The sequence below is a fragment of the Colossoma macropomum genome, unplaced genomic scaffold (genome assembly GCF_904425465.1).
Source record: "Colossoma macropomum unplaced genomic scaffold, Colossoma_macropomum, whole genome shotgun sequence".
NCBI lineage: Eukaryota > Metazoa > Chordata > Actinopteri > Characiformes > Serrasalmidae > Colossoma > Colossoma macropomum.
Genome location: NW_023494797.1, coordinates 578363 through 596529, shown reverse-complemented (window position 1 = coordinate 596529; position 18167 = coordinate 578363). Strand labels below are relative to the sequence as shown.

General features: G+C 37.6%; 1 protein-coding gene across 6 annotated transcripts in view; it reads right to left on the bottom strand.

Annotated features, from left to right (window-relative positions):
* Positions 1-18167, bottom strand: part of otog (otogelin) — an 80958-nt gene that overhangs the window by 33178 nt on the left and 29613 nt on the right. For all 6 annotated transcript variants that reach the window (XR_005008006.1, XM_036583924.1, XM_036583927.1 and 3 more), the window contains exons 16-24: positions 17956-18088; positions 17666-17843; positions 14748-14872; positions 14181-14393; positions 12537-12702; positions 11582-11656; positions 11443-11486; positions 10087-10252; positions 159-266 (exon numbers count right to left, since the gene is read on the bottom strand). Coding sequence is in view for 5 of the 6 variants with exons in the window: in XM_036583924.1 (XP_036439817.1) it covers positions 159-266; positions 10087-10252; positions 11443-11486; positions 11582-11656; positions 12537-12702; positions 14181-14393; positions 14748-14872; positions 17666-17843; positions 17956-18088 (1208 nt within the window). In the remaining variant the exon portion in view is untranslated. The remainder of the gene's footprint in view (positions 1-158; positions 267-10086; positions 10253-11442; positions 11487-11581; positions 11657-12536; positions 12703-14180; positions 14394-14747; positions 14873-17665; positions 17844-17955; positions 18089-18167) is intronic.

The window sequence follows — 18167 nt, the reverse complement described above, 5'->3', positions numbered from 1 at the left end:
GCAACTTTAATGAATACAGGCCACTGAGCACCTTGGCCTTTATGACTGAAAAACTACAGTTTTCTACCGGATTCCTTAACTATCTTTCATGGTAGTTGCATGAACGTGTATCAGTGTGTGGGTCCTGTTTGTAAATCAGTGACTGAATGAACACTTACCACTGGTGGCAGGGAGAGGACACTTTGTCCCCTGGGTAATATTCTTTACCCTTCCATAAACATGGACAAGCCACAGGCTCAAAACACTCATCACCATGCTTCAAAAGCCTAGAGGATAAACACACAGATTCATATGCTAAACAGGCAGTTTGTGTGATGTAAAAAAAATAATAATAAATAAAAAATAAAATGGATTAATTAGTGTATTTGGCCAGACTGTTCTGAAGGTTATGACGGATATTTCATGAAGCTTTTCTAGCTTCAAAATCACAAAACCTATTTCAAGTGACTGAAACCAGATTTCTATGTTTCAAAATGAGTCAAAATAAGTTCCTCTCCTTCATATATAAGCATCTGTAGGAAAGATCACATAAAAATGCAGCTGATTACATATTCCGAGTTTCAATGGGTATTTTTACATTAATTATCTCTATTTTTAATGGGGAATTTCACAGATTTTTTTTTTTATTTCTATGTAATTCAATCACTGACACGTAAACAGCCATTCAGAGTGATTTTAAAGCATAGTCGTTCATTGTAGAGCAAGTTATGGACTTGAGGGTTGCAACGTGTACAATGCCCATATATATACCCATTTATTAACAATCCAAAATCAACAGTGAAACTACATGTGTTATAGGGGCAAAATAGTGGTACATCAGTGTTTTTTTTGGCCACTATTTTGCCTTACAGCAACGTGCATGTATCTCTACGCCAGGAATGGATTTTTAAAAATACGCTTTAGGTCAAAACCAAAACTATCATAAAACAATGTTTCAGACACGACGAAATGTATTTCTACGAATCTGGTGTAATAACTTTCCGTGAGAGAGCTTTAAGAGGTGTTAAACTCTTCAGGCATCTGGTTCCTATCACTACAACTGTGAACAATTCTGACTTAGTAAGCTTCTAAATAGAACAGATCACTTCAAATCAAGCCACACAGAGTGACTTAGTTTAGACCTTTATAATTTAATTATGCAGAAACGCAAAAAAAATCAGTGGAATTCCCTATTAAAAAAAGGAGTAAATGAGCATTAGTGTCGCAGACGCGTTGTTTGGTGACTTCCAACCATAAAGGCTAAACAGAGGCTCAAACCTAAAAGAACATTTAACAACAGAACAACCTTTCCCAAATTCTATTTTTTGGCATCAGAGGAAAACAAGAACAGCCCTGTAGAATGTTTTGGGGAGGGGAAGCTGCCTCTTTTTCACTTACCTAAAGTTTGTGTTAATTTCAGATGAACTGAGTGCATACTGCTGCCACATCAAGGCACATGTGGTGCTGTGCCTTCTCACATACATATATATGGATCTGAGACTGAGAAGTGCTCAATTGGACAGATGGCTGAGAGAAGCCACAAAAACTGTGAGGAAAAAGTCAATTTTCATTCTCACTGTTCCAAAGAGTTCCCCTCTCTCTCTCTCTTCCTCTTTACAGATAAGGATCTTGTAATATTGAATCATTTTCACTGGCCCCAAGGCCCAGAGAGGGTCATGAGAGTGAAAGTTCCCAGGGCAGTGTGTGTGAGCACTGCGTAAACTTACACCCCAGATAGAGAGGTGCTAACAGCTCTCTTTCTCCACCTGCCAGAACGCTAGATCACTTACTGTCTTCAAAGCATCCATAATCACCAATGAATTGCAAGCATTGCTTATGATCATCACACACTCTCTACTTCTGCTTCTTTCTTACGATCAAATAATAGTGTGTTAGTCAAAATTCAAAATCCTCTTTTCTAAACACTACAGACTGAACTAAGGTCACTAACTTGAGGTGGCAAAGCACTACCACTTAACCACTTTCACTTATCAACTTTACATCACATCTTGTGTTAGTTGCTCTGAACCTGATGTACAACCATCCCGCTTGTTTTATATTCTGTAAAACCCAGTTGTGAACCGTGACTGCTATAGCTAGGACTTTAGTTGGGATCATAAATGTTAAAACACGGATGTTTGAAGCTTGTAAAAGACATTCCAGATGCTTTATTTTAAGCTTGTAACAGACATTAACATACATTTTACCTTGTGGGATGCAGTTTTTCAGTGACTGTTTTAGCATAGAGCACTGTCATAGAGTTGCCACTGCTTCCTTTGCTGACACAGTTAAACTTTTGCTCACATTGTTTTTCTCACAATATTAGACCCTCCGATTTTTGATCAAAACCTAATAGGTTGGTTCCACTATCGATTTGTAATTATCTTCTAGTTAATCTAATGTGTTTGACACTGTTCCACTCCTAAAGGCAAACGGGGAGAGCTTACTTGGCTGTATCTGTCTAGATATTGGGACAAAAAATTGGATATTTGGAAAGTAAAACAATATTTGCAGTAAAAACAAAATGTCCTATTGAAGAGAATTTTCAGCCATTATTTTGTACCTAGCTAGATGGCCAACTAATGGAGTTAGCTTGCTTGTGTAGCTTTTTATCCAGCAAAATCTGTTACAGTGTTACAAAGAAACAAACGCTCGTGGGTTCAAATTTTCTTCTACACTAGGCAGGACTTTGAAAAGCTGTTATGTGTATTCAAACTGGTGTGCATGCCAAACCAGTTCTAGTTGTAGCAGGTAATTAAGCCTAATAAATGGCTTGCCGTTTGAGAAAAAAAAAGTATAAAAGTATAACCTTTTATAAACTAGCTACAGGAATGCAAGTTTATTGAGATGCCTTAACACCAAATTCACCTCTGCTCTTAATAAGTGATGAGCAACCGTGTACCTAGGGCAGGGGTTCCCAAACTCAATCCTGACAACCCTATGCTCTGCACATCCTGGCACTTGTTAATTAGTTAATGAATTGAATCAGGTAAACTTGATGGGACAAAGCACAAAAATGTGCATAGTGTTGGGTCGCCAGGACTGGGACTGGGAACCCCTGATCTAGGGTGTACCTAATCTCACAAGCCACACCTGAAAAACATTAGATAGTCTTGTGCGTTTTGTCACTCGCTGTGGAAAATAACTGCCTACTTTGACAGGAAAGGGCCATTTGACATAGAAAAATAACCAAACACAGTGTTGTGACTGTGTGGCAAGCTTTTTTTTTAACAGGCATACATTAATGGAAAATAAAGAGACAAGCTAAAGTAAGAACACCTCAAGTTCTTCATAGAAAACTGCTGAATAACGTTAAAAGATGTAATGTTATGACAGATGTTTTTTTAATCTAGCTCCTATATCTTACTCAGAAAGACTTGTCATGGCAAAGAGATTGGGAACTGTTTGTAAAACTGTTTCCCATCATATGCAACTCACACAACGGCGATAGATGTGACCAGCTTATGCCAGGCATTCATATACCCTGAAAGATGAAAACTGAGAGCATGCCACACTTCAGTCTTTTACATAATTTCTTGTCTTCATATCATGAGGATGTGTACACTAGACGTCCAGGGAGAGCGAGGGTATCGCAGATATGAGTTTCGTCTACAAATAAGCATTCAAAATTCCAAATCTTACTGTTATCACACAAACAATGCTGAAATTGCGCCAGACTTCTTGTGCTTTGTCACTTTACCTTTTTTCAGTCTAATAGCGCTTTCATTGGCTACTACATGAACCACTTGTTTGGTTATAATACTGACCTCAAATTACAGGACAGTACCTGTGAATGTTCCGAGTTGTAGAAATCCTACAATTGTTATATACACCAGGGGTTATAGGACTCTATTATGGTACTAAGGATATGCTGTTTGTTCTGGATTTGTGTGGATTTGTTGAGCATTGAACATTGTAACACTGTGATGGAATTTCGCAGGTGGAATGGTGCCATCTAGAAACAAGCCATGTGAAGTTCAACTGGTTGGACAGTACTTGCGAAAAAGTTAAAACAATGGCTTTAAATTTCTGGATGATGCATCTGCTTTAAGCATGGTGTGTGCCATAAGAGGCTATGTGGCAGTTCTTCTGAAACACAAATGAAAATGAACTACAATGAAAATGAACAGCCAGTTCCACACCTTTGTGTTTTAAAGTAAAGATTTACTTATTAATTTCTATTTCAGCCAAATATCAAATTTGCCTGAAATGCACATTTCTACCTGATAAATGCACATAAGTGCATTCATAGCATTTAAATGCAGTATGCATGTACTTTAATGGTTCAGAGACTGGCCAAAATAAAAAAAAATAACTAATAGCTTATTAGTTAAGAGCGAATATTGTCTGTTTTTTAATCTTGGCCAATTCTGATGGCCAAGTGCACCCCTAGTTACTAGCCAGAGTGACCATTCCTTGGCATTATGTAGACTATTACCTACAGGTTAACCTACATACAGAATCTCAACATCCACCTTCTTGACCTCTAAAAATACAGTAAAATATTGAACAGCAACCTTATGAAACCTTTTATTTTGTTAGCTTTTGGTCTAATGAAAATGCGCTGATTTGGTGCTACAGGCAGCAGGAATGTCCTTAAGCTGCTTATCAGTCATTTGATCCAGGTGTGCACCTGTTTACAGAGTAAATAAGCAGTACAGCTATGGGCATAATTGCTCTCCTTCATTAGGGCAGGAATTTGCCTGCTCACAAAAAGTGCTCTATACCCTCCTATCAGCAATGGAAAGTCAGACAGAGACAGACAGACAGACAGACAGATAGACAAGGTAGGTCAATAAAACTTGTTACACATTTGTCCCTGTACGTACAAAATCTCATTAGACAGCTGAATATGATAAACAGCTAAACTGCAAAGTAATCTGGCAATCACCACGTAGTCAAATACACATCCACTAGCATGTAACTGAGGGTTTCAATAATGACTCAATAAGGATTTTAAACATATCATATAACACACCGCAAGTTAATAAATGCTAAAAATCTAACAATGACCTGTATACAGAGAAAATTCCTTAATAAGAAATTCCTTAAAAAAAAACACTGGCCTATTTAATTCATGTAGTGTGAACAAGTTCATAGAGTAATCTGTGTCCTGCTTGAGCCTGGTGCACGTATCAAATATCACTAAAATACATGGTGACTGTGACTGTAGTGAACTTTATCAGACCAGACAGACTGCTTTCTCAGTTTGGCTGTCAAGGAAGCTGAATTTACGTGTGTGTACGTGTGTGTGTGTGTGTATGTGTGTGTGTGTGTATGAAAATGAGAACAATGGTATGTGAATGAGTGTAAGAGGTAGAGAGAGAGGGAGAGAGAGAGAGAGAATGAGAGATAGAGAAAGAGAGAGAGATAGAAAGTCAAAAGTGAAAAGCTACTTGTGTCTCCAGATTGTCAGACTTCCTTGAGAAGTGAACCTTTATATTATATCTCTCTTTGACTGAAAGTATGTACTAGGAATTTTTCATCTCGCAAGAAGAACAAATATACTTTTTTGTGTATGGTTTGCATATCTGTGTAAGATATCAGGAAATGTGTACCAAGCTATTGTGTGCTCATAACATACTATCAGGATGTTACTGTGTGTGAACTGGATCCTATTAGGTGAGCACCAGATATTCTCGGGTAACCATAAGATATTATCACATAAGCACCGTATATAATTGTGCGAGCACCTGACATTACATTATGCACACAAGATACTAAAAGATATTATTGTTTTTGCACCAGATACTATTAGTATCTGGTGTGCACACAATAATATTTAGTGCTTACATGATATCTGGTGCTCACCTGATAGTATAGTACACCAAGTGTTTTTAAGTGGCAATCATAAAAACAGTTGCAAAACAATGTCTCAATCAGGCATCAGGCAAAAAATCATTTTAAACCCTGTTATTTTCCAGATTAAATACTGTTGACGAAACTGTTGCCTGCCTTTTTCTCTGCCTTCACAACCACATGAACTCTTTAACCAGTTTCACAATCAGCACAGAACTAATAAACAGGTCCTCACTTAATAATGAAACTTCTACTACTACTAACTACTAATCAGTATCACTTTGCCCTCATAGCATAGCAATTCACCTCACTGTGCAGGTCGTACTACACACATCAATGAGTCACCCATCAATGGCACATTTAATCAGTTCCAGACTTATCAATACCCTCATCGGCATGTTTCTCATTCTGGCATAAGGGGCCTTTGTGTCATATTTATTCCAGTCCAGATGCCAAACTATCAAGTTGCAGGAACTTATTAAACACTCATGACAGAGTCTCAGCACAGAGATTTCATTCCCATGGTGCCACTGTGTAAAAGGTTTCCGTTTAAAAGGTCAACAAGTCGAGAATAGGTGAATCACACACACAAGAGCCATCTAAAATATCACAAGCCCCCTGTGTACAGTCTAGCCCCTCACTCTCTATCCTCCTCTGTGCTCATTCTATTCACCACACTAATGAATATTCAATAGCATTTCTCTCTTTGTAAACGATTCATTTACAATTGTAAATCTTGTGACCTCTGTTGCTCTCAGGAGGTCTGAATTTTTAATACTCAGTGGACAGGCAGAAAACACGTCTGCATAATCTAAAGCAAACAATGAGTTCATTTAAAAGGTATAATGATATATGTATGATTTTTTGTTTATAAAGATGTTGCAATCAAATGAATATAATAAAAACTGACTAAGCAGGACTAATTATGCTCTCTTTGTAATGAAACATTACAAAGAGAGCATAACATTAAATTACAATTTGTCAGTGTTCCTTAAGTAGTGTCACTACAAAAATATCATATTGCCTACCTCTGCTTTTGTAACTGTCTCTTTTAGGAATTCATAGAGAGCAAAACTTACTTAAATCTTTAACCATAAATGGTTCACAAAACAGGAAAACAGATAATCTAACATTAAGAACATCTAAATGCTGCCTTGCAAGCAGCAGCTCCTACAGGGTGGTAGCTGTGTAGGTAAGCGGATCGGCAGCCCTCTTATCACGCTGTTGTGGCTAAGGATGGCTTTAGGAAGTTAAGCTCATGTTATGGCACTTAACCTGAGTGTGCTTGTGTCGACATTGGCATTAAACATATCAGTTGACAAAAATCCATCGGCAAAGCAGGAGCACTCTCCACTGCCTTTACTGGGAATCTGACATGAAAGTCGAGAAGGAAGTGGACTTCAACAAAAAGAACTCTTGTCATAGTCTACACAGCAAGCAGCTCTTTTAGAGCCAGAGTAAAGCAGCTAATGTTTTCTGTCTGCCATGGTAAAGCAGCCTGTGTTCTGTCTGCATCATTACAGCAGCTACGCAGAGGTGGGTAGAGTAGCCTAAACCCATACTCAAGTAAAAGTATCAATACTTGGGGAAACGTAACAACTGAAGTAAAGTACCTCTACAAAAAACTTACAGAACTGTAAAAAAACTGTAACTTACAGAACTGCAGTGAAGCGTCTTAGTAAATCCAGCATCTATCAGCACAGGAAATGAAGTTTGTTATGCTCTACGTTTCTCTTTTTTTTTTTTATCTAAAAGTAAATGCTAAAAGCTCCAAAGTGAGAGATGTGACCAACCTTAAACCAGCACAATTGTTTTCACCAATTAAACGCACTGAAATTACAAAGAAATTTGTAACTAAATATGAAAGGCTAAAATTAAACCAAGTAAAAAGATTCAATAGAAGTATAAGGATTTTGATTTAAACATACTCAGCAGAGAACAAATTCATCAATGTTTTCATCTCTTAGGCACTAACCACAAGTCACCTTCTCTCCCATCAAAATAATCACCCCGGCATAATACGTAAACAAGTTGGGTAGTTTACGGAAAATTACCACTTTGTTTTCTTACTTTATTGTTTCATGGGCTTCTAGTATCTGAATCTCATACAAAAGAAAAGAGAATATAAACTGTTTTAACAAACATAAGACACACATTTAACAGATCCTTACACATTCATTTAATTTCTAGTCAAAATGGCAGTTAAGTGCATGTTATCCGTTTCTCAGCATAAGGGAAAATATATTTTTAAGTATAATATATTGTAAATATATATAAAATTATACAAAAGCCTTTTGTATATGTACTACAAAAGTGTGTAGCGTGTTTGCCCTTTTCCTTTATTATAGCTTCCATTCTTTTCAGGAGACTTTCTTACAGTTTTTCAAATAAATCTGCTGGGATATTTTTCCACACCTCCAATGATCAATCTTAGAAGTTGGTTGTATTTTCTGTTTCCCACAATCCAAGTCACCCCAAACCACTTAATAATGTTGAAGTCTCAGCTCTGGGGTGGCTGGTCTACTGTTCTAAGAACTGCAGTAGTTTCTTTCTTTGATAAGTAAGTCTTGATCAGCAGTGTAACTTGGGGTCATTATCCGGCTGTAGAATTCATTTGCTCCTAATGAGATGTTTCCAGCATTTATGATGCCTACAAGCAAAAACAAATCACCAACTCCAAATGATGTTAAGCATCCCTAAACTCCGCCTTGCACTGATCCTCCCCCATGCTTGATTGATGGTTGTAGACATTATTTACATAGTCTTTAATGGCAGTGTATATACAGCCTGTGGTTACTCCAAAATATCTCAATATCTACAAATCGTCTTCCTTTTTGTCTATTTTCTTTTTCAGGAATGACTCCCTGACAGCCGAACATCCTTTCATATCCTTAGTGCTAAACTGTCTTCTCACAGTGGAAGGATGGACAGAAAGCAAATTTAAGATAGGAAGGAAGGAAGCAACAAATTTAAGATAGCAGGAAAATTAAGGTGGCAGTAAATTTAAAGAAGCAGTGGCTTTAAGGTGGCAACGAATTTAAGGTATGAGGGAATTTAAGGTATCAGTAAATTTGAAGTGGCAGTGAATTTAAGGTGGCGGTGGATTTAAGTTGTCTAAATTCAAGGTGGCAATGTATATAAGATATCAGTAAATTTTAGGTGGCAGTGAATTTAAGGGAGCACTGGACTGAAGGCAGCAATTAATTTAGGTTAGACTGAGATGTAAGGTGGCAGTGGATTTAGGCTAGCAGTGGACTAGCAACAGCCTAGCAACACCTTACCAACAACCTGGGACACCATAGCAACCACCCAGCAACAACTTACCAACCACCTTGCATACCATAGCAACCACCTAACAACATCTAAGCAAAACCTAGATGACAGCAACCATCAATAGTCCTCTGCCATTTTAACTTTTTAACATAATTAGCTTAAAGTTCATGCACAAACTTTCCCTTTTTAGTTTATTATGTTGATATTAAGTAAGCACATAACTCTCACTTACAACACAACCTCACTATGCACACTACTGCGCTGAAAGCCTTTTTGTAACCTGAACTCAATTACGCACCAGATGAAAAGAACAGAACTGGCCCATTTCTATTGTCATTGCTTTGCTGTGGCATAGTACGGTATAGTATTGTATACTGTAGTCTGGTTTGGTTTAAATGTTTTGGTCATCGGATAATTTCATATTTGTCATGTGTGTCGGTTTTAACACAACACTGTCTGCAGCAAACACAATACCCAGGTAGGACACTCCAGCATCAAATCCCTAGACATGTCTAGGCATCATCCTGAAGAATTGCCAGGACCTTAGTCACCAAAAAAAAAAAAACACCATCCGTCATGCTGTACAGTTATATGCAAAGGTTTGAATAGTCCTGGTCAAATGATATGTTTTGTTGATTTTCTAAATGAAAATAAGTCAGCACATCCTCCACAGGGAATATAAATGTGCCATAAAATTTCAAATTTTTGTGTTTTTTTTTCAATATGTTAAATTCAGCAAATAACAGTAATTGCATTTTAATCAAGAAAATATGACCAAGGGTGCTCAAAATTGCACATGACTATGTCTGATGAGCTGTTCAGTGTCATACTAAATCATGAAGTTGCTGCCAATACCAAGTCCTAATACAGCCGTCCAAATGTCTGACTGGTACTATGGAAAAAGTACTAGTGCAAACCCTAAGTGCTCTGGCAATTCTGACCCTGCATCTGAATACAACACTCTGATTCAGTTCTCTACTTAATACTGGAAAAAAACAATAACGGATGATGAAATAGCAGCATCATTGTACTCACCCTGGGGAGCAGACGCAGCCAGGCACACAGGGCTCATGGATGGAGCAGGTGAGGTTGAGTAGGTACGACTCACACGTGCGGTCACAGGCCAAACCCTTGCTGGCTGAGAGCCCATCCACCATATTCCCACAGTCCTCATAAATCTGCCCTGGAGGGCACAACTTATCTGAGGAACAACACATACACACACACATAGAATTTTGGTGCAACAGTCACACAGACATACACGCACACATAGACACACCACAAAACGTACCAATACTAACGTACCAATACTAACGTATTCATCAATTCACATTTATTCACGATGTACCAATATTCAAATCTCAGCATCTGCTAAGAATCTAAAATAAGTATATACAGTAGCCATAAAAAGTATTTGGACACATAACCATAACCATTAAACCATTAATAAGCTTTAATAAAGCTTTTTAGGTTACTTTTAAAAAATCTTAACTAAATAATTACTGTTTCAGTAAAAAACACTTTCAGCACAAGAACTAACTGACTGTCAATGAGCTTGTGTCCACTGATGGGACTGTGCATTAAACAAATACATATCTACAGAAGCCTGCAAAGAAACTGCTCAAATGACAGATGTGGATCTTTCAGCAGAATAACTATTTGAAACATTGAAAATGACCTGAAACATCGCCTATTGAAATAATACTTTGCCCTAAAAGAAAATTATTTTGTTTCCTAAAACAATGAACTTAATATATTAGTTTTAGCTGTATGGGACAAATGTCCAAATACTTTTGGGGGCACTGAAGATATTACACCTATGTGTCATACATGTATTTTTATTCACAGTGTCAAAGTTAAGAAATTTAAGTTGATAAATTATTAACACCACAAATTTCTTTAATGGCATTAATGCATTTTCTAAGTTGAACCAGCATCTGTAGCTCCAGTCTCAAGCCCAGCTGCTCATGCACTCTTGCTACAACTCCGGTATACTTTGTAAAGTACAAGTTTTTTTTTTTTTACTTTTAAAATCCTGGGGTGCCCAAACTTTTGCATACAACTGTAGCTATAACAACATGTTGTGCTTTTTAAAAGGAAACATTTCAACAAATAAGATATATAGAATTAATCGCAATTAACTACACAAAACAATGTGATTAATCGTGATAAATTATTTTGATTATTTGACACCAAATGTTTATATTTCAATTGAATTGAACACCCTACTAGCACACTTCAGCTGTTTCAAAAAACAATCTATACAAGAACATAATAAGACATACACTATCACCACTATCACACAAACATTCTAAGCCTAAAAACAGCACACGAATACCAGAACTCAGATTTGAGACCCAAATAATGTCACTAAATAAAAGTGTCACTCACCAGTAATAATGCTCTGTAGGACAATTTTTCCATCTTGACAAATTCTAGACAGAGAACGATGATAAAATTATCAGAGTAATGTAAGTGTATTTGTCAAGCGTATACAAAACAATCTTATGTTACAATGCAAGGATCTTACTGTACACCCAATGTTGTCATGATCACATCTCCAGGGGAGTAATCAGCTCCCAGGAAACTGCACGGGCATTCGCTCCTGTTTAAGCACACAGACACATCACATTAACACATTCTAAGTCAGAATAATATAACAGGTTGAAGGGCTTTGATTGTCAATTTTGTCTCTGCCAGAATGAAGAGCTGCTACTTGTGGTGATAAGATGGAACATTGCTGCATGAGGGCTGTAGCATAAAACTGGCTCAACAATATCCATGTATCACATTGCACACTGGACCATAGCAATATTAATGCAGAATTGCAGCAATTTTTCAAAATGTTTTTATAATTAAGTCATTAAGATGTAAACAAATTTATTCTAAGTTTGATAGGAAATACTTTGTTCTAGAGAAACAGAGCCAGAATTATTCACAGCGTTGGCGATAGGAACCAGACGTCTGAAGCATTTAATGACTCTAAAAGAAAAGACATTACAGTTTTGAGATAAGTTTGTGGCCTACAATCTATGTTTTAAAACATATTTAGTACAAGGTACAGGTACAGGTATAGGTACAAGTATGGTGTTGTAAAGCAAAAAAGTACCCCAATTTTTTTTTTCCCCTTTTAGATCATTATCAACATTATTTTACCATTATCAATGTTATATTAATATTCAGACGACACCATTATCAATGTTATATTACATGTATGTTCACTGGTCATTTTAAATAGCAAATAAAATGGCTATATTTGTGTAACAGATACTGCAACCTCTGGCTCCTATCACAACCACAGTGAAGAAATTTGAGTCAGTAAGTATCTCTACATTGCACCACTTCAAACTGCTCTGAATGACTATTTACACTTCAACGGGGTGGAATAAGACTTTTTTACAGTAAAACAGTGCATTTATAGAGTGCCTGGCCTATAAGGCTAAAAGAATTACAATATAAAGCTACAATGATATGTTTCACTGTACCTTTTAACACAGGTGTGTGTGTGTGTGCTGTAGTATGTTCCTTGTGGACAAACACAGCCTTCTTCACATTCCTCTCCACATGACTGCAGCACTGACAAAGACATGCAGCGCCGCTGACATGATGACACACATACACCGTATTCCATTGTTGGGGGACATGCCACAGCTGCAAAATACAGAGGTCTCATTACAGGATGTTATGTTATCTGAGAGAGAAATTACTAAAAAACAAAGCAGTGTAGACACACACATGCACACACACACGAGTACGTTTGCACGTTTGACTTGTGTGGGCCAGATGTACAGAAGTGAGAAAGTGTGCTCACAATGTGTCTTAAATAAACATTCATTTTACTAAGGTTTTAGCTTGTAAACTGCTAATAGGACAAAATGGTAAATACTCTTTCAGTATGCCTCTGATGCTTGTGTCAGACTCCAATCTTTATGGGCAACAGCTTGGTAGACTACAGCATTCTGCTTCATGAAACACATTTAATTCAAAGCATCAGCTAATTAGCAAGGCCTTCAGAATTCAGAGTGTTAGACAAGGGAAAAGGCTTATCTCCCCAGAGCTGTGGCCTGAAAGAACCTCAGTTTAACATGTCTGGTAACTGCTGCCATTCTTAAAGTAGGTCTCCCAACAATATACCTTTGAGACTAATATCCCTAATGCTAATTTACACCTGGGTTTAAGAGGTATTAAACTGAAAGGAATATCTGATCAGATGCATTTTCAGTATCTCCACCCGCTGTGCAATCCTCCCACTTTTTTGATCCTACCGTAAAAGTGAGACAGAAATATATTTTGCATTTTTCTATGGGCGAACTCCAATTCCAAAAAAGTTAGGACATTATGTGAAATGCCAATAAAAACAGAAAGCAGTGATTTGTAAATTTGTGTGGCTCCAAACTGTGTATATACCTTCCTGTGTTAATGGCGCCTTCACAGATGTGCAAGTTACCTATGCCATGAGCAGTAATACACTCTCATACCATTACAGACTCTTCTTGGCTTTTGAACTTTATGCTGGTAACAATCTGGACGGTCCTTTTCTTCTTTGGTCCAGAGAACCCAATGTCCATTATTTCCATCCACTGAAAGGTTGATTTGTCAGACCAATACACATTTCCACTGTACATCAGTCCATTTGAGATGAGCTTAAGTCCAGAGAAATCAGCAGCATTTCTGGAAGTTATTGATAAATGGCTTCCACTGTGCATTGCATTGCATTTGTGGATGCAGTGATGAACAGCGTTTATTGACAACACTTAGTATTCCTGAGCCCATGTGCTGATATACATCACAAAAACATGCTGGTTTTTAATGCAGTGCTGTCTGAGGGCTCGTCGGTTACAGACATTCAGTTGTGGAGACTCTTTTGATATCCATGCATGACTGCATGCTTTTTTTAAACATTTCACAACGTTCCTGGTCTTAAATTTCCCCTGCCCCAACTTTTTTGGAACGTGTTGCAGTCATCAATTTCAGAGTGAGCGTATTTACAAAAAACAGTACATTTTTGTAAAGTTGATACACAAATATTTATCAGGCAGAATGTTCTATTTGTTTCTGAACGCTGGCATAAAAAGCTAGCACATCTGGTTCTATATGTGTGTGTGTATGTGATTCATGGTGAGACTCACAGCACTCGTGCACGTGTGAGCGGAAATCAATGATGACATTATGTTTCCTACAGGTGCGAGCGTAGTGGGCGAGGGCAGAACAGAGACATGGTGTTCCACATCTGCACACGTCAGCACGGCACTGCAACTGGAAGCCCACCGGACTCACATGTTCATGGCACACAGCAAATACCTCCTGCATCAACACCTCACACTTCTCCGCAGCATAAGCGGCTAAAGTCAAGCACATACACACACAGGTTAGTGTCACGTCTTTGAACATAATAAACTGCTTTAAAGGGACCGTCAGTGTACTTATATAATGTGTTTTCTGCTGTTAGCTGTTAGGACCTGCATGAATTTACTACTGACTGTCAAATAAAGGACTACAGTCATTTCGATTCTTGTGATATATGTAATTCGGCCAGCAGAGTTAAGATTTTCTTGCTTTTAACTCACGCATTGGTAACACACATTGAGTCACCTACATTCTAGTATTATTGAGATATTTTAACATTTGCACTCAAGTTGATCACCCTTTAAAGACTGTCCATATGTATCTGCATGTAAATAAGTTAGACATGTTACCTGCTTGCTGATGAGTATCACAGGGATCAAGCTGTGGTAAGCTAGGTCGTGGCACACAGGCTGATGACACACGCCAGGCATTCCCAAACAATTGTGGTGTACTCTCAATCATACCGGATGGTGCACTAGAGTCCCAGAGTACAAAATACAATGAGCAAATGAACGCAAACAATACACCAATCAAAACACATTTACTACATTCACATTAACAACTCACCCAGCAAGACAGTAGAAGAAGAGAAGAGAAGAGAGAAACACAACCAAAAAAAGAAAAAGGTCATAGCAAGAGCAGGACAGGATGACAGAGAGACAGAGAGACATTGACAGCAGTGAGTCCCCTATTTAGCTCTTTTGGAAGTCTGCATTTTGGTGGACAAAGGCTAAAAGGCCAAATAAGGCTGAAAAATTAAGTGTTTTTTATATCAAAATCGCAAATTCTGTGATTTTCAATTGGCAAGAGGAGCAATTTTAATTAAAGCCTACATTATCTAAAACATTTTCTCTACGTGTGTTAGGAAATATATAGAGATGAATAAATATGGTAATTGTTGAATGATCATTAAAATGTCAATTTCTGATCATTTTTATGAACTAATTTGCTGATACATAAATGTTTAGAAAATGCAGAAACTGTGACAAGACAAATCTTGATTACCAATGCAGGGGAATTTAACATTTATTTCTATACAGTTACAAATGCAGTAAAAATTAATAAAAAAAAACAGACACTGTAGTAAAGTAGCCAAATGATGTGTGTGTAAACATTCGGCTCTTCATTCTTAACAAATGTCATCTAATATTTGTTTAAGCAATTTTAGGCAATTACCTGCAGACACCAATATAATTCCTATATTATGGTGCATCCCTAGAAATTGAACCTAATAACAAAGACCTGTAGATCAGAAGCAAGCAAAAACCCATTTGCTGTGTACATGACAGCATGATCATAACATCTGGCAGTCAATTACAAATTTTCCCCAAATCTTTTAGTTCTAGAAATAACCATGGTCCATACTTCACTATAATGTAATGTTGATGCAGTTACTGCACATACGTTCACATGCCAAAGTTACATTAGCAAAGACAGTGAAGTCTATTTTTTCTAATCTATCGCACAGACAATCCTAAAAAAATGGGCTCTATAATGGCCTGTCCCGGGGAATATCAACTCCAGTCATGGAGGGGGTCATGGAGTCCAGCAGAGTTTGGTGACTTACCCAATCAAACACATCTAATTCAGCTCATCATTTCTAGATGTAGTGGATGTGTTTGAATAGGGGAATTACCAAACTGTGCTAGACACTGGCTCTCCAGGAACACCCCTGGTCGTACACATCTGCAGTGTCAGATCAGTTCCAGAGACAGGGATAGCCGATTCTATTGTCAAATCCACTTTTTTCTTTCACAATTACTCAATTAAACTTGATTAAAAAATATCAGCTACCTTCTCACTAAATCATCAGTAATTAGATGCCAGCTGATAATGTATAACAATGCATATATATATATATATATTTTTTTTTTTTACATTTTTTATATGTTTAATGAAGTTTTTAAAAATGTCCCCTGCCTTATCTGTTTCCAGTAAAGTACTCTAGAATCTTTAAAAGGCTATGCATATTTTTATTGTTCATTTTTATTATTTAGCATTTTTAAAAATCTCTGTCAAAATGAATGTCACGTATCTGCACTTTATGTAGTCTTGTGTAATGGTGTTGCTGTTGTGTGCTGCACCATGGGCCTATTGTTATAAGTTATATTGAGGAATGACCAAAATGACCACTTGACTTAACTAGATCTTGTTTCATGCCCTATCTTAGCAATACACACATTTGTATCAGTCTGATGCTGTTGCTGCATCTTCTGCCTAGATCAGGTGCCCACTGCTCACCTGCCTTCTGAAACAATTTGACCACTATGGAGCTTCCTGCTGTATAACGCTGCATACCACTGACCCTCCTGATGATACTGCTGCATGCACAGAACTATTTAATCAAAGCCATTGCTTCACCTGTTTTTCGCCGTTTCCGTATTTTAATATTTTATACTAATGGTAAAACCTTATTCTCTGTTCATATTGCTCTTGTGTTATTGCTTTGCTATCCACTGTCGACCAGAGAGGCATGGGTCCCCCTTTTGAGTCTTGGTTCTTCTTAAGCTTTCTTCCTCTTGCTCTTAGGGAATTTTTCCTTGCCACTTGCTCATGGGGGCTTGGACTCTGATTTTTCTTCAAAGCTGCTTTGTGACAACGCCTTCTGTAAAAAGTGCTACATAAATAAAATTTGACTTGACTTGCCCCTGGATAAGCTAATGTTCTCTGTATATGATCTGTGTATGGTACAACACAAAGGTAGAATGCCATCTACAATATTCAAGGACTCAGGCCTCAGGAGCGGTGCCAGAGGTGAGGCCACAATGGCACTTCAGAGTCAGAATCATATTAGAAGAAAAATAACATCTGTACAGTTATGCAAACAGCATTACCTTACAGAGGAGTTACTGTAATACAGTAAGGAGGTCTGATGGTATAGTTTAAGTTTAAAAGTTTAAGTTTTGATTCAGTCAAAATCTGACTGGCCCCTTAATTGACCTTCTCTTATGGATTAAAGGCATTCATTTCATCGTCTAAACTCCCTCCAGTCATCCACTGGCAGTTTGTGTTACATTTCTTTAGCAAATTAAGTAGATTTAAAAGATGAGATGATAAGAAATTAAATGATTTTGAATCTTATCATTTCTTATCATCATGATAAGAAACTCAATGAAAAATTATTCCCCATCAATTATGGAGCTCTCAGAATTCGAAGGTATTTATTTGGCCCCTAAAGAGAAATTGTAGACCCAGCAGGCATCAAGTACAGAGACTGGTTTTTTTTCAGAAAGTGAGTTGAAGATATATAAGTCAGTGTGTTACTCACAGAAAGTCATCCTGGATGTTCCCATTGAAGGTACCACAGAGTCCCACAGTGTCATCCCTCCACAGCTCCCCAAGCTGCAGGTACAACCTGAATTCCCTCCAGTTGTACTGCAGTCGTATTCCTTCCACAGTCTTTACCTGAATGAACATGGATGACAGCTCCTGGATCTGAAACACATCTGCACACATGCAGAAAGACATGCCCAGGCGATTTAATAAAGGAACACAAGGATGCACTATACTATTCCAATTATTTATTGTCCATCTAGAGCAGAGAGAACAATGTGTTACCGTCTGAATATGGCAGAGAGATGCGGAACTGGCTGGACATGTATATCTCCCCATTGTGGCTGAGCGATACCTCAGTGCGAGGATCCTCATTCAGGACCAGGTTCACTGACTGAATACAGGCCCCATCCAGATTCTACAGGTTCACACACACAGACAGAGGTATATAGCTATTGTAGGAACAACTGAAGAATAGCTAAACAGATAGACTAACA